The sequence below is a fragment of the Monocercomonoides exilis genome (assembly GCF_001643675.1).
Source record: "Monocercomonoides exilis strain PA203 chromosome Unknown scaffold53-602328, whole genome shotgun sequence".
Lineage (NCBI taxonomy): Eukaryota > Preaxostyla > Oxymonadida > Polymastigidae > Monocercomonoides > Monocercomonoides exilis.
Genome location: NW_027150598.1, coordinates 38,598 through 62,295, shown reverse-complemented (window position 1 = coordinate 62,295; position 23,698 = coordinate 38,598). Strand labels below are relative to the sequence as shown.

The window sequence follows — 23,698 nt, the reverse complement described above, 5'->3', positions numbered from 1 at the left end:
CCTCAAATCAAGGTTGACACTGAACCAATAAAGACTGTTGAAGAATTCAAGCAAACTTAGTGATATATCTGTCCAACTTTCAAAGTGATTTGTGAAGAGGAAGAAAGAGAGCAAAGAAGTATATTCAGAAAAATAGTTGAATGGAATGTTCGCCAAGCAACTGTGGAAATGCCAAAAAAAAGGACAGAGGATGAAAAAGATGAGGTCATAATAGTTGTGGGCTTTTTTAGTAAAAAAAAATTCAATGAATTTCTTCTTTTTTTATTCTTTCTCTGAAATTTTTTTCTATTGCTTTGATTAATTAATTCATATAACTAATTTCAAGAAGTATTAATTTAAAAACAATTATTAACAATGAACAATAGATTATTCGACAAATGTTATGTGTTTCCATCATATTTCTCTATATGTGTTAATGAAAATTATTCGCTTTACAATAAATGTTTTTAGATCTTCAAAATATATTTAAAAATTTCTTTGCAATAACATTATTTAACAGTTTTTTGCTTTTGACATTGATTGATTACGTATTGTGATTATTGTTTTTATGTTTTATAAACCAGTGAACTTTTGTTTTGTTGTGTTTATCGAATTTTCGATATTTTTTTAGAAATTATTTTTATTTCTCGATATTTGAAATAAAAACAATTGGAAACAAATTAAAATCAACAAATAATTAATAATTATAATATATTGATCTATATTTTCATGCAATTTTAAATAAAATTAATCTTATCAACCTCACCCTTAATGAAAATTTTTTATGATCAAACGTCGGAATTTTTTATGATACAGTCTGTCCAAAAAAAATGTTGATCTGTCCAAAAAAAAATGTAGATCATCCCTCAATATTAAAAAAAAATGATATTCCCCACATCGCTTGTGGAAACTTTTTATTTTAATTTATTCGTGAATTTTCAATGAATAAATGAACTCTGAAGCAAAAATAGCACAAGGGTGTGTTATTTTTGTAATTTAAACATTGTTTTTTTATTTGTTTTCATTTTAATACGGAATTGTTTAGCAAATAGTAATTTATTCAATGGAAAAGTGTTTATTTGTGAATATCTCTTTTTAAAACAAACAAGTGACAGAATTTGACAAAGTGTGTATGTTTTGCTTCACAAGCTGAAAAGTTCATGTTTGTTTTTAAATTTTGTCACATAATTTTTTTGATTTTCGATGCAATGACATATTTCTCATCAATCAAGCATGTTTGAAAAAAAAGTTGTTGATGAATTGTTTGTAGTTGTTTTTCATAAAGCTATTATATTCATTTCAATGATCATCTCATTCAATAGAATTTGAAAAACTATTGGATAATGTGATTTTCTTTTTTTGTAATAATAAACAAAAAGATATTCTGTTTTAATTTGTATTTGTTTTGTAAAAAGAAATGTCAAAAATATAATGAACGAACAAATGAAGAAATAAGAAACACAAGTGTTTTTCCAACTTTGTTTTAGTAACAAAAAAAATCATTGTAATAAGAAAGCGAATTTTTCGTTTGAAACAAAAACAAACATATGAAATGGGGGAAAAATTAAAGTGAAAACTCGCTTTACAGATCCTTCAGGGATATGACCTGTGGCCATATATTTGTTTCGATATCCATGATGGTTTTTCTGACTTCTCTGGCAGAAATTTCTTCAAAAGTTTTTGCCATTTCAGCGAAAAAGTGTGACTCCCCCTTCCCACTTTAACGTATTTGATTCAACTCTTGACTTCCAAATGCCAAAAATGTTCTCGATTGGGTTCAAAATTGGAGAATATGCAGCGTTGAATAGAACGACATGCCCAGCTTCTTTAACAAGACTGTCCGTATTAATGTGATGGATTGTTGCATTATCCATTACGATCACAGACGATTTGTAATTTTTTTATGGATAATAGAAAACGCTTTATATAGGCTTCAAACACTTCATGTTCGACAGTTCCTCTAATAACTTCTGTGTAGCCCATTCCTAACATGGATATAGATGTAATAGCTGTTATAGATTGAAAAAGTGGAGGTGGAGGAACCAATACTTTTTCTCGTTTTTCTGCCCAACCGTATTTCCTGATGCAACTGACGTTCCATGACGTCTCATCGATGTGGAAAATAAGCGCGCCATCTTTCTCGCATTGAAATAATTGTTCAATAAAATAAATTCTCCACTTCCTATTTTCCTCTATGTTGGTGTATTCTATCCTGACAGTAATTCACTTAAAAGATAATATCGGAAATAAATCTGAATCATTGTTTTTTTCTTGAAGCATATTGTGTACAGAAGATTTTGAAATATGCAATCCAGTTGAAGAAAGCTCGTGTGAAATTGTTCGAAGTGTGGTTAATGGATTCTGTTTCATTTTCTGTCTTATGAGATTCTTGTAACGATCATTGTTCACTATTTTTTTCCTTCATTTTAGTTTTTCATTGTGAATAATATCTATTCCAATCTGCAGTTTTTGTAAATATCTGCTGGTGGTGATGTTTGTAAGGGTACATTCATTCGCATACCAGCTTTCGGATTTGCTTCTTCCATAAATTCTGAATAAATCTGTAAGTTTTTTTCTTTTTTCGACAGTTGCTGGAGTGTATGGCCTTTTGCATTTTCCCTCAATCTCCGTATCCTTCTGCCTGAATTGTTCAATTTTTTTTTCTCTGTCTTCCTTTTCTTTCAAAGCTGCTCTCATTCTAATATTTTCATGCATCATTTCTTCCAAAGGATGTGAAAAATGCGTTGAGATGAATTCAACTCTGTATCCTGATATATCTGGAACTTGGCTGCTCAATAATGTCCTTTTGTTTGGTGTTCTCGCATCCAGAAAGGAAATTGTTTGCATTGAATTTTTCTCGTAATTTCAGCTAGAAATTGTGGGAATATCTCTTTTTTTAATATTGAGGGATGATCTACATTTTTTTTGGACAGACTGTATCAAAAAAAATCACCCATATTTCTTAAAAAATTTCATAAGAAAAAAATTTTTTTCATGTTCATTAAAAGAAACCAAGATGATATAAGATAAATTTTGAAACATAAAATAGCAACATAGAGTTTGTAATGTTATTTATTATTTTTTTTTTTAGTTTTTTATTTTTTTCAATATATAAAAAAAATTAAATAACTGTTTTGTTGGTCGTCTTGTCGAGAAGCTCTTGAAATGTCGGTCTGTCGCAGAGGCTTAATGAATTTTTAAAGGAATGCGATGAATCTTAAAAATAACAAAACTTCATATTGAAAAATATAAATCCAAAAAAATTATATATTCAGTGATCTGATTATTTTTATTATGGGCGTTAATTTTTTTAAGTTATTTTAATTTTGAAAACAACAATTCTATTGTTTAGATTATGAATTTTACGCAAATGAGCTCAATAGCACATGAAATAAATTTACACCTGCCACTTCGAATTGCAGATAATACCATTTCCTGCATACAAAAAACATTTTCGTTTTTAACTCCAAATGATCAAAAAAAGATTCAGGAAATCGCTGATTTGATAATGGAAGAAATTGGACAAGGACTGATTACTGATAAGTTAATACAACAAATTGACTGCTATGAAGAATTTATTGACGAGAATTTGAGAATTAATGATGAAACAACCAACAATCAGTCTGTCAAAGAATTGAAAGATTGCTTCAATGAGATTAGAAAAATACAGATATTATATGACTATCCACAGGACATCAACAAGCTCCAGAGGATTTCTTTGGAACTCAAAAGGCCAAAAGACTTATCAGGTGGAGTTGAAGATTGTGAGACAAATTCTTCTTTTTGGGAGACAGCAGACGATTATATTCCTTGCGTTGAGGAAGAAATTGATGGCAGAGAGTTATATTATGGGCTTAATGATTCTCTGGCACCGATGATGCAATTATTACAAAAACTACTTGACAAAAGCATTCGTTACTTGGAAACCGACGAAAATATCAGAAATGCTTATGTTGACAGAATACGGAAGAGGTCTGAAGAGAGCTGTGATAACTTCATCAAGGCCTGTAAGCGTTCCTTTCGCATACCATACAGAAAGATTATTCCTGAATTTAATCCTATTTGGACATGTTATATTCCTTTTTATCAATTTAAAGCAATAAGAGAAAATAAAAAATTGATAGAAAATTTTGATAAAAAGTTCAAGAAATACGAAGACGTTGCCCTCCAGTCAGAAATGCTCGCATGTTCGATTTCACTTTTAAGAAAAGCCATCGAAGATTATGGATGCGAATGTGGTTATGACAAGCCAATGTGCATTTTCAGATTCTATAAGAAAGAAAATTTCATTACGGTCAGTAAAGTGGATAGCAATAGTTTGCTTCATGATATCATTAAAAATGCCGATTCAATTGTTTGCTCAAGCGTTTCTTTGGAAAGCAAGCTTACGACATTGCAAGAATGCATCAAAAAAGTTGAAACAGAGCTAAGTCCAACGATCAGATATCCTGTGATTAATGGAGTGTTTTGCTTATTTATAAACAGAATAAGTCACATATTAGAAGGATATGAAAACTACAGGCAAGGCAAAACTATGGAGGAGCTGAAAGCTATGTCCAATCTACGAAAAGATATCAATAGATGTGTTATTGAATACAAAATCAAATATGTTTCGCAGACAGAACCAATACTTGGGGTTGAAATTCACCAATGCAAAGTTGTTGCTGACAATCCATTTCGCAAAATGATTTTTCTGGAAAAGACTGATGCATTGCATTTTCGGCAAAATGTCAATGAAGCTTTTGACAAAAAAGCCGAGAATATATCAAGAACCTATCCGGATGAGAAAATTTCAAGTCAGGAGATCAGAGAAATTGCAGAAAAATTGAATCCGGACTCATACAAAGATATGGTCGAAAAATTACAGAAAGAGCAAAATAAAATGGAATCAGATGCCGAGAAAATGGAAGCTTTTGCCGAAGAGTATTTCTCGAAATTAGTATTAAGTCAAATTAACTTGGTTGGATCTATTGCAAAATTTGGCGCTGAATGCGTGGAATGGGGGATACATGAAGCAAAGGAATTTTTGGTACTGAAGGCCGATTGGCAGAGGATTTTAGCAAGCCGTCCTGGTGTTCCAACAGCCGGCGTGAAGCCAAATGGCTTGTTAACTGTAATTGGAAGTTCACTCACGCAATTGATTGAAAGAAAGATACAAAGTTGGATAGGAACAAAAAAACGAAATGTCGCCGATAAAAAAGATAATCCTGCAAAGAACGAAGGAACGAATGAAAAAGGAGGAGAAAAAAAAGAAGCAAGCAAAAAGGAAGAAGCTGACAAAAAAGTAGACATCACGAAGAAAGAAGAAGCTGACAAAAAAGAAGACACCTCGAAGAAAGAAGAAGCTGACAAAAAAGAAGAGAACAGCAAAAAAGACGAATCCGATAAAAAGGAAGAGACCGATAAAAAAGAAATAATTTTGCAATCCAAAGCTAACGATATTAAGAAAGAATTCCCCGAATTGAACTTGTCACCCCAATACATTGAGGAATTTGCGAAAGGATGTGAATACATGATTAATGCAGATGAAATTCGCAAGAATATCATCATAGTTTCCAATCAAAAAGAATATTGGAAGCGAGTTCAATGTTATGAACAAGATTTCATAAATTTGCTGAAGCTGAGCATTCAATTGAAGTGGGCTAAATTGGATGAAATGAACTTCCAGGGAATTTTAGTCGATGAGAAAAAGGCTGTTCGCAGAAATGACAAAAGCGGAGCAAATCTTGCCAGATTTAATGAGTATTCTGTGAAAAAGTTGAATTGCATCGAATAAGTGGGATTTTAAAAGGAACTTGCCCAAAACAAAGAATTTTTAACCTTTTTTTCCTTCAATATAATTTTGATTTGGTAATTTCAAAGTTAATGGTGTATTTTTAGTGTTGTTTTGCTTTACGCCATCTTTTTTTAAAATTTTTAGGATTCTATTTGTCAGTAATTATTATTTATATTGTGCTCATTGTTGTTTAACTTCTTCATTGCAGACTTTCATTTTCAGAAATGCAGATTTTAGCTTTTTTCTTGAAAACTTCTCGTTGGAAAATTGAAGTTTTTAATTATTGTTTGCAGCTCATTTCAAATTTAAAAGTTTTATGTTTTGGTTGTGGCTTTGTTTCAAGTTCATGAATATGCGAATGAAATCAAAGAATTAAAGTTTTTTTTTTGCATGATGATATTTGATAAAACTATTGCATTTTTTGATAAAAATGAGATATATCGTAATCTATAAACCCGGACTTTTTTTAAAAATCCGGGTTTATAAATCACACAATCTCCTATAAATTTCAACAACATCTGACAAGAATTAGTATGGAAAAACTATTTTTGAAACAAATTAATATTTTTTCTTTTCATATTTTTTTCTTTCATAATTTTATTGATTTAAAACAAAACGAAAACACTTTATTGCTCATTTTTACCTGTGGAATAAACAGATTTAATATGGGAAAGGAAAGGAAACAAACGTTGAAATCTTGGCCGATCAAATGGCAGATTGCAAAAAACGCGATGGGAAAGTTGTCTTTGAAACGAAAGATTTGTTTCAAATTATGGATGAATTTAACGAGAGATGGAACATATGTGAAAAATTTGAAAATCTGGTATTTTTCTTTGGGAAATGTCAGGTTGGAAAAAGCCCCTTAATAAACAGACTGAGAGGAATGGAAATGGAAGAAGATGAAAAAGGAAAACTTGTTGCAAAAACAAGATTGGAGAAAACAGCCAAAATGGGAGACGAAATAAAGGCCGAAACTGTTTTACCTGAAGCCTACGATCTTAATGACAAAATTACATTGCTAGACACGCGTGGATTCTTAGGAGAAGAAATAGATATCGCTGAAGATGTGCTCAGTTCGTTGATCTTGCAGTTCCATCACAAATACGCCACAAAAGTGATGATTATTTATATCACAGAATTTGAAAATTACAGCAGTTTGACAAAGGCGTATGCTGATATGGAAATACTGAACAAGAAATGCAATAAAAAGGACATTCCAATTTTGTTCCTCACAAACAAATGCAAAGAGTACCAGATAATGCAAAAGAAAAATTTCAAAAACATGAAAGAGAACTATCAGAGTGAAGACACTCATGAAGATGCAAAAATGATAACAAAAGAAGCTCAAGATCTTTTGATTAAGAAAATTCGAAAACTTGAAAAAGATACAATCGGAAAAATTGTCAAAAAGTTTTCTGAGATTTCTAAAGATATGACACTTGAACAAATTATTGAAACACTTTTGCGCAAAGAAAAAGGAGCGACAGGAAAGGAAGCAGAAGAAGTTAGAATTGGTTTGAAAGAAATGCAAATCATCTATCTGTGGGACAAGGCAATTACTGAAGGCAGACTGCTTTATTATGATCCAACATTGGCTTGCTCTGTTGAACGAATTATTGAAAAGATTGAGGATTTGAATAATTACAGGGATCCTTGCGATGTGAATCTTGAATTTAACTCGAAATATTATAACTCGTTTATTGATTCAATCACGACAATGGCAAATAAGTATTATTGGTTGGTATTAGCAATGAGAGGAAGGCAACGAATTACAAATATTTTGAAAGACGTTGCAAATACCTGTGAGATACTTGCAAGTGAAACAAGCAAATTATGCAAAGATATTTACGTAGACGTGCTAGAAATTGATGTCTCCTTTAGAAAAATGAATTTCCAGCCTATCGACTTGTTAAAAATCAACGTTAAAACTGAAAAAGTTGCAATTAAAAGATGTGATGATGAAATGCGCAAATATCAAGAGATGATCAGCGAACTTGATAAAGATGAACCAATTATATACGAAACAATTATATTTTACGAGCACAGTTGTTTCTTGACAAATGAGTGCAGAATTTACAAGAAAATCAATGTTCCGAAAGCAATGGCTAAGTTTATTCCCGGAAACGAATACACATTCAATGATGAGACTGACAAGCTGTGCATCAAAGATGGAAAGTTACAAGGAACATTTAGAGCACCAAGAACTGGTCACAGGGTGGCAAATGACATTTTGAGATATGCAACGTTCGATATAGCTTCAATGTTCTACAATGAAACAAGTGTATGCAAAGGAACGATTGAGTTATCTGCTCCAATGAGAGATATCCCATCAAATGTTCAGAAGATTAAGGAATGCAGGATCAAGATGAATTTATGTGAAAAGCAAAAAAACGAATATATAAATAATCTATTTTTTAATTATGAAGAAGTAATTGATAGACTGATCAATAACAAAGAAAAGGAAGATGAAATTCAAGAAAAGGAAAAGGAGAAAAGGGAGAAGAAGAAAAAAATAGAAAAATAGAAAAATGTCGAAGAAAATTGGAAAAGCAAATCATCAAAGTTAAGGGCATATTCTGCATTTTGCGAGGAATGCGACAAGAAATGGGAGGAAAACGAGAACTTTATTAGAAAGTTGTATCATTTTGCAAAAAATTTTATTTCAGAGGCATCTATCAATGAAGCGAAAAGAGAAAAGGCAGAAGAAACAAATTTTGACAATGAAGCTTCTTCTTCAACAACTCCATCGCATCTGCAACACCATCAGCGTTCAGTGTATCTGAGAGCAAACAAGCAATGGCAACATCTTCAAAGTCTTTGAGCGAATCGAAAATGGAAAGTGGGAAACAGGATTTATCTTTCATATTGCAGCCAAATGAGAATTTTAAGATCATTGCAAAGTTTATTATCGCAATGGAAGACATGGAAGCCTCCGCAAAATATCGAAAACAATTAGAACTGAAATATGATGAAAATTTTGATCTTGAGTTTGCTCCAGAAACAGCTGATAACAGCATTCTCGTTTGGTATGAAGTGTTCGAGTGCAAAGGGTATTTAGAAGAGTTCAAAGAATGCTCATTGAAAGAAGAAAATGAAAAGTTAAAATAACTAATGGAATTTTCTTTTTTTGGTGCATAAAATTAAAATTTCATGAATTAATTTAATTGGCATCAAATTGTTCTCAGATAGAGATTTCTATTGTTCCTCTTCTTCTTTCTTCTTCTTTCTTCTTCTTTCTTCTTCTTTCTTCTTCTTTCTTCTTCTTTCTTCTTCTTTCTTCTTCTTTCTTCTTCTTTCTTCTTCTTTCTTCTTCTTTCTTCTTCTTTCTTCTTCTTTCTTCTTCTTTCTTCTTCTTTCTTCTTCTTTCTTCTTCTTTCTTCTCTTCTCTTCTCTTCTCTTCTCTTCTCTTTCTTTCTTTCTTTCTTTCTTTCTTTCTTTTTCTTGACGATTTTTATGATTTGTTCGCTCGCTGTTATTCTAAACACTATTTAAAATTTTTTTATTGAAGTTTGAGGATTTTCAATCAATTTTTATTCTGATAAGATGTTTGGCAATTGTTATTAACGAATTTTTATTTTCTCACACAAGCACATGCCATGAAAAAATTATTGAAATTATTTATAAATTATCCTTGGATGAATTGTGAAATAAATAATCATTTCTATTATTTTGGTTTATTTCGAAATACTCAATATTTTTTTTTTTGAAATGATTTTGTTATTTTCAATTACCAAGGAAGCAAAAGTTTTTTCACCGAAAATGTTTACTGCAAATAATTGGGACAAAATTTTTCGTTTCATGAATTTTGTTCCACACAGTCCTTTCAAAAATTTTATTCGATTTTTCATTATTTTTTTCATTATTTTGCTTGGGAATGTTATCCTTATTATGATACGATGGAAGAAAAAATGGGAACAAATTTTAGTTTTTTTCATAAAAGCAAAATTTTTGCACCAATTACGATGTTTGATTATAAATTATTTCATTAAGGGAGATGTTGATAAGAAAAAAATTTTTTGAAATAAGAAGAAAATATAGCTTTATATAAAGTTATTGTTATTTACAAGTTGATTTTTTATTCATTACAAATTGTTTTCATTTCAAATATCTGGAAATAAAAATAATTTTAAATCAATATCGAAAATTCAATAAACATAATAAAACATAAGTTATCTTGCTTGAAAAGCATGACAATGATTGTTTCAATACTCAATAAATCAATTTTTTATATAGAAATAAGTTTTATGATGTTATTGCAAAGATATTTAAAAATTGAAATAGAAGATCATAAAACTTTTGTTGAAATGAAACAATTCACATTAACACATATAGAAAATGTGATAGCATAACAAGATATTTATCAGACATACAAATATTTGCTGTTTATTTTTCTATAAAAGCGAATAATACTTCAAAGAAATTATTTTGACAAATTGATCAAAGTTGTCGAAAAAAATTACAAAGAAAATATTATAAAAAATAAAAAAGAAATACAAAAATATCTTCTTTTTTCACTTTAAAGCCCACAAATATTATGATCTCATCTTTTTCATCCTCTTCTCTTCTTTTTTTCATTGCCTCAGTTGCTTAGCGAACATTCCATTCAACTATTTTTTTTAATATATTTCTCTGTGCTATTTCTTCTTCTTCGAAAATCACTTTGAAAGCTGGACGGATATGTGAATAAGTTTCATTGAATTCTTCAACAGTCTTTACTGGTTCAGTTTCAATTCTAATAGAGGATGCAAGTGTGACTTTTGAAAGTGGAGAGGATGTTTTTCGGGCTGATAATTATCAGCTCTTAGAGGCTGGTGCTGTGCGAAGAAGAATCACTGGGCGAAGTGGTGAGCACAATGTTTTCACAGATCAAGTGCACTGGGAGCAGCAGTATGGTGGAGTACAGCGGGTGTGTGATTGGGGGTGGGGAGAAGGGGAGCGAAGGCTGGGAATGTGTAATATTCGCAGCGAAGCCAGAGGAGGCTGCGATGCGAGGCACAGACCCATGGATTGAGCAGCTGGGTGTTCTTGGGGGAGGCAGACTCTATTAGACAGTTGACCCTCGAGCGCTTGGTGTTTACCAGATACGATGTGTGGAAGGGCAGAAAGGTGTTTGTGTCACCCATCATGCTGTTGGCTGTGGTTGATGCAGCCCATTTCAAGTGGACCATGACCAGATTCTTCCTCAGTACCCTCGACGAGCTCAGCGGATACGTGCTGGACACAGCCAGCCCCCCTCCCCCCCCCCCCCCCCCCCCTCTCCATTCTCAACCACCACTTCACCTCCCTTCCTTCACCCACTCCATCGCCTCCCACTCCTCCCACCGACCCCGACCTCGATGTCGACCTCCTCCCTTTCATCACCTTCTTCCGCGTCCGCCAGATATTCTTCCACCAGGACACCGGCTCCTCTGCCCGCCAGTGCGGCTCCCAGCTTGCCCCCTGCGCCTCCCTCTCCACAGCCGTCCTCCACATCGCCCCTTCCATCGGCAACATTTTCTGGATCTGCTCCTCCTCCTCCTTCGACGCCCCGACCTCCCTTGCCGACATCCGCGTCGAGTCTGTCTCTGCGAGTCTTGTCCCTGTGCACTTCGCCACCCCCATCCCCATTTCTTCTGATCTGTCTTCAGACCGCTCTGCTGTTGTCGCCTTTCTCAACACCTGCATCCTCACACACTGCCACTTCTCCTTCCACTCCTCCTTCGCATCTGCTCACTCTTCCCTCTTCTCCTTTTTCGACGGATCCCTCGCTGTGTCCTCCTCCCTCTTTTCCGCAGCCGGCCAGCCTGTCTGCCTCAACTGCACCATCCTTTGTGCTTCCCGAGTCACCCTTTGCATCTCCAACATATCTGTCCATTCCCTCCACCTCACCTTCTGTGCCCTTCAAGCACTTTCCGATAATTCCCTCTTTCTCTACCACGACAACCTCTCCGCTCTCAATTTTTCATCGCCTGTGCTCGTGTTTGACGATGGCTCCAGCTTCCACCTCGAGCATCTCATCGCAACAAATCTCTCCATTGAAACAGATAGCACTATCTTTCTTTTTCTTCTAGATCAAGTTCAAAAAGTTGTTCATTCAACATGATGCACTCCGTCTTTACTGCTATCTCTTTAGGCAAGCTTTGAAGTTGTATTCATTTCAACAGCTTAAGACTCGCCAACAATAGCAGCTCCATACAGAATAATCACTCCATGCACAGCAACCTCATCTGCTCAGACGCCGCAGGACTCAACGTTGCATCGCTTTGGAAAGGAGACTGCACGTCCCCTGGCTTTTATAAGTGGATTTTCAACCACAGATGAGTTCTCCGGAGCACTGACTATCAGAGTCCTTCCTCGCTCTTCGTATCTGTGCTTAAAGGCGGCAATGAATGTAGTAACTGATAGAATGATTCAGATATTCAACAAACTGCTTCTTGCTTTGTTGTCGCACTCTGTTCTGGTTCATCATCGTTTTCTCTTCAAACTTTTCATCTTTTCCATTTTACACTTTTTTCTTTTGAAATCTCTTCAATTCACTTTCTATCCGATTTCCATTCATTATATTCTGTCAAAGCAAGTTCGTCATTCTCTTTATCCTCATTCTCCTCATAAACTTTTTTATTTTCTTCTCATTTTGTACTTCTTTCATTTCTTCAGAAATGCCCTTCTTCTTTGTTTCATCCAATCAATTTCTTTCCTATCATCGACAAAATCTCTTCAATCCTTCCAGATAACATCTCCATTCATCACACACTGGATAATCAGGAACTTCTTTCTCGTCTCACTCTTCATTCATATTTCTTCTTTTTTTTCCTTTTTATCTCATTTCTGTTTGAACTTCATTTCTTCGAAAATATCCTTCTTCTTCGATGTTTCTCTTAAAATATTAGATTCAAAAGCAAAAAAATGAAGAAATTCAAACAAACGAAGAGGATGAAGAAGCAGAAGAAGTTATATGAGATTATGTGAGAGCATTGAAAGAAAGAAAGAAAGAAAGAAAAAGGAGAAGAAGATGATGATGATGAAGACGAAGGTGAAGGTGAAGAAGAAGTTGATAAAACTACCTATTATGATCGTTATTTATCTTTTATTTCTTCTTTTTCTTTTTCCTTTCTCATCATTCTCTTGTTTTCCCTCCCTTTCCTATTATCCCTTCCCTCTTCTCCCTCAATATCCTTCACCCGTCAAACAGCCTGATAACTCTTTCCCCATCTTCTCCTTCTCCTTCTTCTCCTTCTCCTTCTTCTCCTTCTCCTTCTTCTTCTCACCTTCGCATCTGTCAGCAGACTCATTCAAATGCATCAATATCTCCATTCTGTTAATGGCAGTTTTCTCCTTTCAGAAGCTGTTCAGTGATAATGGAATGCCATCCAACGTTGATCTGAGCGATTCGATGATTATGGATGGACGGAAAAGAGGAAAGTGCATTCAACAGCAGATATTGCTAGAAGCAATGGCCGACAAGCACGATGAGTGCGAGTGCATTCACAAGCGACTGAAGATTGCCGTGGATGGAATTGATGAGAAGCTGCAAGAAGAAACAGTTTTTGAGTGAAGGTTCATAAAAGTCTGAAAACAAATCAAAGAATAGAAAAAGAAAATGAAAAAAAATAGAAAAATAATGAATGAAAATTTTCATTTATAAACGATGCAATACCTTTTTTTTAAATAAGCACATCTTCTCGCCTCTCAAATTGAAGTTGCTTGCCTTTGATAATCTCTTCACAGCTGTTTGTATTTTTTCTTTACAAAAAGTTAAAAGAACAGCAATGTTAAAAAAAAAAAAAGAAAAAGAAAAAACAAAAGTGAAAATATGAAATTATTATTGTCCATAAAGAATGAGTAATATTTTATATGTGTGATTATTTTTGTAATCATAACTTTTTTCGGGGTATTGATTTTTCAAAGGTTGTTTGTCGTTAAATAAAGATTTTGTATTCTAATGAAAAAGTTCGTCAAAACCATTTCAAATACAAATGTAAAATCTGAAATAATGATAAAGATATCAATTATAAGTATTTTCACTTTTCAGTGTTCTTTTGTTTATATTTAAGAAAATTTTTCGAACCTAAAAATTTGAATGAAAAAATATGATTTCAAAAATAATCACCCATATTTTTTATGATTTCCTTCCTTCTTTCTTTCTTTTTCATTAAAGTTTAATTTTAAAAAAAAATAAATATCAAAATATGACTTTATTTGGATAACACACCTTAACTTGATCAGACACTTCAATTGCAGTCTGTTCTGTCTTGGCAAATTCATTTTGATATCGTTCGTGTTGCTTCTAGTTTTGCCTCGAACTCCATGCTGATATTGGAGAGTCAACAACTGTTAACAAATCAACCAAAAATAATAATTATCCAAAAAACGTAATAAGCGTCCTTATTGAAAAATATTCAACAAGTTGCATCACCATTAAACGAGTAATACATTGAAATAAATACGAAAATTAGTTGCAATTTGATTTCGATATTGCAACAATCTTCTTTTGTCATCTTCTCTCAGCCTCAAAGCCTTTTGGAATAAAATCTCTTTCATTGCCCGATCAACAATGTGGTCCATTGTTGCATCCATGCAGTCCCAAAGGCATTCAGTTATCATGTTTCCGATCTTCAAAAACATGTGGATTAACGAAAGCTTGATACACTCCATCAATTTTCCTTTAGCTCGAATGGCCAACTCAAGAAATTAACTAATAATAAAAGAATCCCAATAGCTTATAACTGTAACGAATAGGTGAAATCGAAATACCCACAGAAACCAGCAAACACTCTGAAATAACAGGAAAAAATCATTTCTATCAAGGTGTGCTCCAGATGACGCAAAACGTGAGTGCAAAAAATGAAATGCTAATGCTTGCATTTTAATTTGGAGGTGAATGAAGCACACGCACGATTAATCATCAAATGGTTTCTTTTTTGTCTCCTCTTTGCAAAGTTCTTTTCAAAGTCTTTTCTCTTCTTCTTCATGTTGCTCAGAATGTTGAAATGGAAATTTTTTTAATATTCAATTCTAGGCATGTGGGATATCTTCCAAAGAGTTCAAAATATCATTCGTAACCCCATTCTTTTCAATGAAATGAATTATTGTTGGCACGATCAAAAAGAAATAAAATTCTTTCGTATTTGGCTAAATATAGCCTATATCTTGACTTCTTTGTAACCCCTTTTTCAACACATATTTTACTTATCAAAGGAATTGAGTTTGGCCTTTGTCTTTGTTTTGTCAACAATCATCAATGTTGTTTTTGTTTTTTGTTTTTCAGTTGAATTTTTGCGGAAATTTGATCTTTGCTAAAAATAGACAGAATGGAAATATGCAATAAAGACAAATCCAATGATTATACGCAGGAGCTGTCATGCACAGATAAGTTTAATAGTTTGTGAATTTCAATTGTCGTTTAAAAGCATTTTAATTGATGCTTTAACATAATTTTGGAAGTGTTGTTTTCAGAACTGGAAGATTGCGATGAAGATGAACAGAGAAAGAAAATTATCGAAGAAATGAATGGAATTATCGAAGAAATGAGTGAAACCATGCTTTATCATGCTATTTCAGAAGAGCTGTTCAACAAAATAAACAATTTGATTGAAGAAAAGAAACTTTCAATGGAAAATGCCATTTTGCTGTTGAAGCACATTGGATACAGCAAAGTGCTTAATGGAGTGTCGAATGACATTTTTGACAAATGTTTACTGAGCAAAAGAATTCAAAGGATAATTTTTGAAGAAGATAAGAAGAAAGGAGGAAAGAAAGAGAATCTTTTAGGCGATCTTTGCGTATGCTATATAATGTTGTATGAGCACTTTATAGATGACAAATTACTTGTCATTTGTGTGCTCCGCCTTCTAAAAATTGCTTTGAAGAAAGAGGAAGATGAGATAACTCAAAAAGAAGTGGAAATGGCTTTGATAGCTTTGAACTCGATTAAATTCTTCAATGTGTGAGAATTTCTATATATTTTTCAAACATTAATAATTTCTCTTTGTTTATTTTTTAGTGTAAATTTGAAAAAGGACAGTTCTTGAATGAGATCGAAGGGATTGTCCAATATCACCAGGAACACCACAATCTGACTCGGATTGCCTATCTATCTGCTTGGCAGTTTTTGATTTACAGATTTTTCAACGACAAAAGCTTGAATGATGTCATTGTGAATGAGCTGCATTTTGTGGGAGAAGCAAGAAGAGAACTGGAAGAACAGAAGAAATATGTGGATTGGAAGAGAAAAGAAGATGAAAATGAAAAAGAAACGAAAGAAGAGTTTATTTTTTCAGAATGGATCGGAACATTGGATTATTTTTTTATCTCATGCTCATCGTGGAATGAAGAATATGTTGAGCTGATAAGAAGCTTTGTTCAGATATATCAAGCAGCGAAGGAGAAATCCAGAGAAATTAGCTATTGGTGCATTTGCTCGTTGAGAAATGCAGCAAAGAACGAAGCTATCAAAGTTGAAGACTTGTTAGAAAGTGGAGCTGTTGGTGCTGTTTTGGAGGGGATGCAGCAACCAACACTAAATGACAAAATTGCGTTTAACGGCTTGAAATTCTTAATAAGAGTTTCAAGACGATTGAAAGAAAAGGAGAAAGAAGAAATGGAAGAAGAGGAAAGAAAGGCAACGAAAAGGAAGGTTTTTGAAAAGCTGGAAGAAGAAGGATACGAAGATGTTATCACATGCTTTCATGAAATTATAGATTTTCTTAGCAAAAGAAATTATCACAAATTATCTTTGAATCTTTCTGATTATTTTGTGTATATTTGAGGAAATGAGACGCATTTCATTTAATGACTCAAAAACTGTCTTTTTCATTTTGTGTCATTTCGCAAAATAACAAAAAATTGATTGAAGAATTTTTATTGTTATTTTTATTTCCTCTTTCAATAAAAAAGAAAAATCAAAAAAATCCATTATTTTTTATCACCATCAATAATGGTCATTGTATGAATATCGGTCTTCCATCTTATTCAAAGAGATTTATTTTTTCATGAAAAGTTTTCTGTTCAGTTATTTCCTCTTGAAGCATCTTGATAACTCTGCTTTTTTTCTTTCTCATCGCATTCTCAATGAATTCGAGAAGTGAGAGGCGAAATGCGATATGAAAACTCTTGGGAAGAATGCAAAGGCATTTCTGAAGAAGTGTTTGCTGAAGAATGCAGATGTCAACTTCGTGAGTTCCATACGCAACAGCAAACATGGCTGAAAAGAAGCTGATCCAATGATCCAATTCAGAAGGTGAATGACAGAACAAAGTTATTCATGATTAATTGCTCTTCACACCCTTCTCATTTTTGTTCAGTTTTTCATATCTCTTTATTCTTTTCTTCCCCATTGTCTTTCTTCGCTTTTCTCTTCATTCCTTTTATCTCTTCTTCTTGAATAAGGACACTCATTTCATTCATTTCATCTCAAAATTCATTTCTTCAAAAAGTTGATCAATTTCCATTTCTTTCTCTTCCTTTTTCTTTCATCATTCTGTTTTCATCTGCATTTGCCCATTGACGGAGAAAGAGAAGAAATCTCATTCACATTCTTTTCTCACAATATCATCCAAAAGTTCTGCTCCAATTGTATTTCCTCTTCAGCTGCTTTGCTATCACATAATCAAAATTTTCTTCATTAATCATTCATTTTTCATCGTCATTCTCTTTCCTTGACTGATCTCTCTCAATCTCTGCTCAAAATTGTTCTTTTCTTCTCCATTTTTCTTCAATTCATGAAATGTTCCAAAATCCACTCTTCCAAATCCCCTTTTTTCTCAAGCCCAATGCAAAAACAATGCATTCCTTCAAATATTAAACTTTTCATTTTTGGTTGTTGAGAATGAATTGAAAAGACGAAAGAAATGAATCCATAACATTGAGGCTAACGGTTGATGTGTTCAATGGAAAAGTCTTCTTTTGCCTTTTCCCATTCATTCTCCAATATTTCTGTTTTTATAAACATTCAAAATGCAGAAGAAAAAGAAAAAGAAATTCTGTCAAACATTCTCATGCTTTTTTTGATGATGATGATAGAAGAACAAGAAGAACGAAGAAATATCAGATGTGGAGCGTTTCTTGTTTGTTGATAGTTTGTCGAAAAGAATTTGAAATGAGAAATATAACTTGAATATAAAGAAGAAGAAGAAGAAGAAGAAGAAGAAGAAGAAGAAGAAGAAGAAGAAGAAGAAGAATTTGAAGAAGAAGAAGAAGAAGTATTTGAAGAAGAAGAAGAAGAAGAAGAAGAAGAAGAAGAAGAAGAAGAAGAAGAAGAAGATGATGATGATGATGATGATGAGAAGAGAAGAAATGAAGAAGAAAATGAAGAAGAAGCAAATACTGAATAATCATAGTTCAACACAATGACTGCTTTCGCAAATAAAAAATTTGCAGCATCAGAGCTGAAGAAAGAACGAAGCAAGAAACAGAGTTGAAATGAAAAATGAAAGAAAATGAGTTTGATGGAGCTGTTTGAGAGGCTGCTGAGTGGCAAAGGCCAACAAGACTCATCTGAAGGAAATGAAGAAACATTTGATGGATTCGAATTTCATAACAGCCAATAGCAGCAAGAGAAGGCAGATCCATTCCATGTTGCAACATGGAATTTGATTGCGATTCAAACAACAAATTCACAAAGACGAAGAAGGTGCTCTTCACATTAGCCAAGCTAAAATAATATCGTCAATGAAGAAATCGAAGGAGAAGGAGAAGAAAACTCACTGCCCACAAAAATGCAACTTGAAATGGGTTGTCCTTGGGAATAAAGCTCAACATTAAAAATGCTGTTGGCTGGATGGAAAAAAGATTTATTAAATAAAAAAAAAATTTGTTTTGCATTGATTATAGAAATTCCCTCAAAAGTTCACGCCTGTCCTTTCTATTGCAAAAGCAGAAGATTGCTTTATCACTGATGCTGCCATTCTCCTTTTCCATTGTTTCCCTGTGCTCCTTTCTCCATCATCCTTTTTTCTCCTTATAAATATCCTTCTTTCTATGTTTTCATCCATTTTTTTCCCCACTGGAAAAAATATCTCCGAATTCTCTTCTTTCCATGTGCTCTCCAATTGTTTGTATTCTCCTTTTCATTATCAATCAAATGCTTTTCAACTTAATTTTTTTGAATCCACTGTTCCAATTGAATAGCAAAAATATGCAACTCCCATCTGCTGATTATATCTTGCCATACAGCTCTCTTCTGATGTTCTGCTCAGAAAAGCAAAAGAATGGCCATTTATATAATTTATCAGATTCCTGAACTTTGAGAAGGCCACTGATGGAAACATCTTTAAAAATGAATAACAACCATTCAAAAAATAATATACATACATCAATATATTTTCTTTCAAATATTCTGAAATTGCTGTACTCCCTTCAAATATGTTTTTCACAAAAATTATTTCACTCAATTCCATCATCAATTCCCCGTCTTCTCTGTTTCGTACCACCACACAAAATAAAATCGCATATCCTACAGAAAATATTCACTCACCAATTTCTCATTCAGCCTGTTGTTATTCCAGCCCAAAGTGTATCTTTCGATCATTCAATCCATTACAGATAAAGAAAAATTGAAAAAGAGTTGTTTCTTTTCATAATCCTCAGCCAAAATGTCAACAAAAGAAAAAACGGTATAAACACATATTTTTATGATTCTTTTGAGTTTTTATTTTCCATCTATTTCTTCTTTTTAAACAAATGCGAATTCAATGTGAATGGCAAAAATCCTTTTGTTTTCTGAATGTAATGCGTTACAAAAATGCAGGAGATGAGCAACACAAAACAATTCACAGGTTAGCATTCATTGTTGTATTTGAATTGCTGGAGATTACATTTTTTGTTTATTTTTTTAAAGAATTGTTTTCTGAACTGGAGCGTTGCAATAAAAGTGAACAGAGAAAGAAAATCGGAGAAGCGAATGAAATAGTTGATAGAATGGATGATGATGAATTTTGTTCTATTTTTGAAGTTGAAATATTCGACAAAATATTTCAAATGATTGAAGAAAAGAAAATGTCAATGGAAAATGCAATTTTGTTATTGAAGCATGTTGGATATTGGAATGCGTTGAAACGTACGTGCGTTTATGGATTTATAGAATCTTCATTGAACGAAATATTTGAGAAGATGATTATTGAAGAAAGTGAGAAGAAAGATGAAAAGAACGAAAAGCTTCTGGCTGATCTTTGTGAATGCTATGCGTCTTTATATAACGACTTCCCACCTGAATTTTCGTTGATTTGCTTACCTTATCTTCTGAAAATTGCATCGAACAAAGAGGAAAACGAGGAGGCTCAGAAAGAAGTGGAAATGGCTTTGCTGGCTATAAGCAATATTGAGTATTATGCGGTTTGATTATTTTTGTGTTTTTTTATTTTTATTTTTATTTTTGCCAATCCTTTTAAAACAGAAAATGCAAAATGAATTGTATTTGAATAGGATCAAAGAAATCATGAAACATCATCAGGAACACCACAATCTGACTCGGCTTGCCTATCAATCTGCTTGGCAGTTTTTGATTTACAGATTTATCAACGACAAAAGCTTGGAAGAAGTGATAACAAATGAACTGCATTTTGTGGGAGAAGCAAGAAGAGAACTGGAAGAGCTGGTAAGAAATGTGGATTTGAAGAGAAGAGAAGGGAAAACGAATGGAAAGGAAATAAAAGAGATAGCAACTTTAATGAGGTGGCTCGCAACACTGAACGTTTATTTTAAAAACTGCAGATTGAAGAATAAAGAACTTGTTGGGCTTTTTAGCTGCATTATTCAGGTTTTTCGAGCATCAAAGGATAATTTCAAAGAAATAAGCAGAAATTGCTTATTTCCGCTTATTTCAGCAGCAAATAACAGAGCAGTAAAAGTTGATTACTTGCTGAAAGGTGACGTCGTTGATGCGCTTTTGGAGGAGATTCAACAGCCAACACAGAATTACAGATTGACATATGAATGCATGGTTTTATCTCTGCATATTTCAATAAGGTTGGGAGCAGAAAATAATGAAAAAATTTGCAAAGCGAAAAGAAAGGCAACGAAAAGGAAGATATTTGAAAAGATGGAAGAAGACGGATATGAAGATTCAATGACAAGTCTCTATGAAATGACGTCATATCGATCATTTATGCTTCGATATAATCAACCAGTAAAATATCTATCTGATTATTTTGTGTTTCCGTAAAGTGAATGTACAATTCATTTCCATTCCTTTCGTCATCATATTTGACAATTTTGAAGCATCAAGAAGATGAAGCAGAAGAAGAGGAAGATGAACAAACAGACAAACGAAAGGGGGGAAAAAAAGGAGAAAAGAAAAGATTTTATTTTGATACAACACTTTCTACTGTGCATGAAGTGTCATCAACACAGTTTTCTCATTATTCATTCATTTTAATCAGTTTTCTCTTTGTTGCCTTTTGTTGTGCTTTCTTTTTTTAAAGAACAAATCATCTTGCTTTCTATTCTTATATATCTTTTGTTAGTTTTTTGGCTTTTTTTATTCACTGCTTTGAAATTCATTTCATGAAGCAGATTATTTTTTATTTCTTTTTTTTTTCAGTATTGTTCTTGTTATCAATATTTTTGTTATCGATAACAACAAACGGGAAATGTGTATGATATGACCTGTAAAAAATTCCGGTGGCAACCGTTTCTTTTTCATATTCTTTTTAAATCCATCATGAATATTAAATAAAAAAAGTCTTTGTAGCCTATCAAAATATGTCAAGAAAGAAACCATTATTTTTTTTATATTTGTGTCATCAGAAACAATTTCTATTAATTCAAGCATTTTATGGATTTTAAATATTGAAAAGCCACCATTGATCTATTATTACATCCATTATTGTTATTTTTTTCTCGTTCTATTTCCATAATACAGTTTGTGCAAAAAATACCGGACAAGATCGATATCTCAATAACAGCAAGAAGAAAATTTCTGTTAAATTTCCTCAAAATGTATCTCATCAATACAAACTCACGTGAAATACGAGACTTTCAAAACAACTTTATTTGTGCTCAGAAAAAATAAATGATTATAATCTCGGAGAAATTGGAAATTTTGTTTCTCCGAGATTTCGATATATATTTTTTCAAAGCACAAATGAAGCTGCTTTGAAAGTTTTGTATATCAAATGAGTTTGCATTGATGAGATATGGGTGATTATTTTTGTAATCATATTTTTTCTTTCAAAAATTTCGGAGCAAAAATATTTCAAGAATACAAATAAAAAAAAAATTGAAAAGTGAAAAGGTTAATTGGATACATTTTAATCTTTGATTCGGAAAAACGATTTGTTTTAAAAAAACAATTGTCATGCTTTTTCTCCTTTGAATAAAAATTTTCTTTCAAAAAACAAACATTCTTTGAAAAATCAACACTCCGAAAAAAGATATGATTTCAAAAATAATCACCCATATATTTTGAGGAAAATTGTCAGAATTATTCCTCTTGCTGTTATTGAGATATCGATCATGTCCGGTAATTTTTACACAAACTGTACAAATGAAAGCAATAAACTTTCAAAGTGATGTTTGCATAATCATTTTTAGCCTCTTTATAAAAATTTCATTTTGAAACAAAAAATTGTATTTCTGTTTTTCATATCAGAAATTAAATTGTATTTTTCAATGAATAAGTGATTTATTTTTTTATCCTATTCTGCAAATGCTGATTCATAACTTGTTCAATGTTTGTTTTGATTCTTTTTTTTTAAAAAAAACAAATATTCCATAATTTTACTAAGTAAAAATTTAATAAGGATTTTTCACTGCCATACCTCGGCAAATACCATTTTCAGGATGTAAAGCCAGCTCGCACAAGTCATGTATTTTGTGTTTGTTCAAAATTGAAGAAAACATGTGTGATTATTTATGAAATCATATATTTTTTCAGTTTGTGTAAAATTTTCGAATACACAATTATTTTTTTAGAAATTTAATCAAAAAATCATCACTTGCTTTTAAATTATTTTTGTTCAAAGACATTTTATCATAGAAGAACAGAGAAATTCAAATATGATTTTAATCACAACATCTGATTGATTTCGAAATATTTGTGATATATTATTAATTCGAAAATTTTGATAGAAAAAATATGAAATCAAAAAGAATCACACACATTTCCTTTTAAAATTGTCATATTATTTCTTATTTCAAACTGGAAATTTTATCTTGTCATTTGTTATTATCCTCAATAAAGATGTTAAAATCTCATTTCAAGTGCACAAAATTCATTCGTGCTCTTTGTGCTGCATTGTTTCTATATTAAAGAGCACTGTTACTAACAGTGAAGACTCACATCATCACAAATTTCGAACTCGTAATACTTTCAATTCTCTGAATATTCATATGTTTAGTGAATGTTTTGATGGATGTTGGATCGAGCGATGGGTCAATAACATTGATAGTCTCCCATTTCACATTAAAAATGAAGAAAGCGGAGAAGAAATGATCAACTATGGGCTCATTAAAACAAATAGTGTCAACTTTTTAATGTGACTTTTTCTTTTATTGACACTTTTTTTGTTTTTGACTGCAAACTTTCAACTAAACCTTTGCGACACATGAAACAGGAGAGGCTTGTGTCGGTCGAATAATAATACTTGTGTCGAAGTGTTTTTTTTTTTTTTTTTTTTTTTTTTTTTTTTTTTTTTTTTTTTTTTTTTTTTTTTTTTTCGAGTATTTAAAAGTGTGCAAACGTTTCTTTATTTGATTGAACAAAAGTTAATAAAATTTAAAAAATTTATTTATTATTAAAAATCAAATTTTTTCAAGATCTTGGCACACATAATTAAAAATAAATTATTTGATAATTATGGGAATGATCAAAAATGTTAATAGTTTAACTGATGAATCTTCATGTATTAAATGTTGTAAACATAACATTTTATTTATATTTGATATATATATGTTGATTTTTCGTTTTATTTTTTGATAACAACGAATTTTATGTTATTCAAGGAATTGCTATCAAATCAGCTTTGA

General features: G+C 32.3%; 6 protein-coding genes across 6 annotated transcripts; 5 read left to right on the top strand and 1 right to left on the bottom strand.

Annotated features, from left to right (window-relative positions):
• Window positions 1-3,334: 3,334 nt before the first annotated feature.
• MONOS_5875 (uncharacterized protein) lies at window positions 3,335-5,755 on the top strand (the record flags this gene model as incomplete). The annotated part of the gene is made up of 1 exon (XM_067876060.1): window positions 3,335-5,755. One exon carries the CDS (start codon window positions 3,335-3,337, stop codon window positions 5,753-5,755), a length of 2,421 nt encoding a protein of 806 aa, XP_067720440.1.
• A 772-nt stretch (window positions 5,756-6,527) lies between these two features.
• On the top strand, window positions 6,528-8,279 carry MONOS_5876 (uncharacterized protein; the record flags this gene model as incomplete). The annotated part of the gene is made up of 1 exon (XM_067876061.1): window positions 6,528-8,279. The coding sequence occupies one exon, from the start codon at window positions 6,528-6,530 to the stop codon at window positions 8,277-8,279; it is 1,752 nt and encodes a 583-aa protein (XP_067720439.1).
• Window positions 8,280-10,497: 2,218 nt separating this feature from the next.
• MONOS_14847 (uncharacterized protein) lies at window positions 10,498-10,803 on the top strand (the record flags this gene model as incomplete). The annotated part of the gene is made up of 2 exons (XM_067867683.1): window positions 10,498-10,503; window positions 10,561-10,803. 2 exons carry the CDS (start codon window positions 10,498-10,500, stop codon window positions 10,801-10,803), a joined length of 249 nt encoding a protein of 82 aa, XP_067720438.1.
• Window positions 10,804-11,045: 242 nt separating this feature from the next.
• MONOS_14846 (uncharacterized protein) lies at window positions 11,046-11,609 on the bottom strand (the record flags this gene model as incomplete). Its single annotated transcript, XM_067867682.1, has 2 exons — window positions 11,046-11,291; window positions 11,385-11,609. 2 exons carry the CDS (start codon window positions 11,607-11,609, stop codon window positions 11,046-11,048), a joined length of 471 nt encoding a protein of 156 aa, XP_067720437.1.
• Window positions 11,610-14,833: 3,224 nt separating this feature from the next.
• MONOS_18202 (uncharacterized protein) lies at window positions 14,834-16,597 on the top strand. The gene is made up of 4 exons (XM_067871199.1): window positions 14,834-14,939; window positions 15,003-15,115; window positions 15,179-15,678; window positions 15,738-16,597. The coding sequence occupies exons 2-4, from the start codon at window positions 15,046-15,048 to the stop codon at window positions 16,500-16,502; spliced, it is 1,335 nt and encodes a 444-aa protein (XP_067720436.1). The 5' UTR covers window positions 14,834-14,939; window positions 15,003-15,045; the 3' UTR covers window positions 16,503-16,597.
• A 2,672-nt stretch (window positions 16,598-19,269) lies between these two features.
• Window positions 19,270-21,331, top strand: MONOS_18686 (uncharacterized protein). Its single transcript, XM_067871728.1, has 4 exons — window positions 19,270-19,347; window positions 19,482-19,509; window positions 19,572-20,065; window positions 20,127-21,331. Exons 1-4 carry the CDS (start codon window positions 19,327-19,329, stop codon window positions 20,892-20,894), a joined length of 1,311 nt encoding a protein of 436 aa, XP_067720435.1. The 5' UTR covers window positions 19,270-19,326; the 3' UTR covers window positions 20,895-21,331.
• The last annotated feature ends 2,367 nt before the right edge of the window (window positions 21,332-23,698 follow it).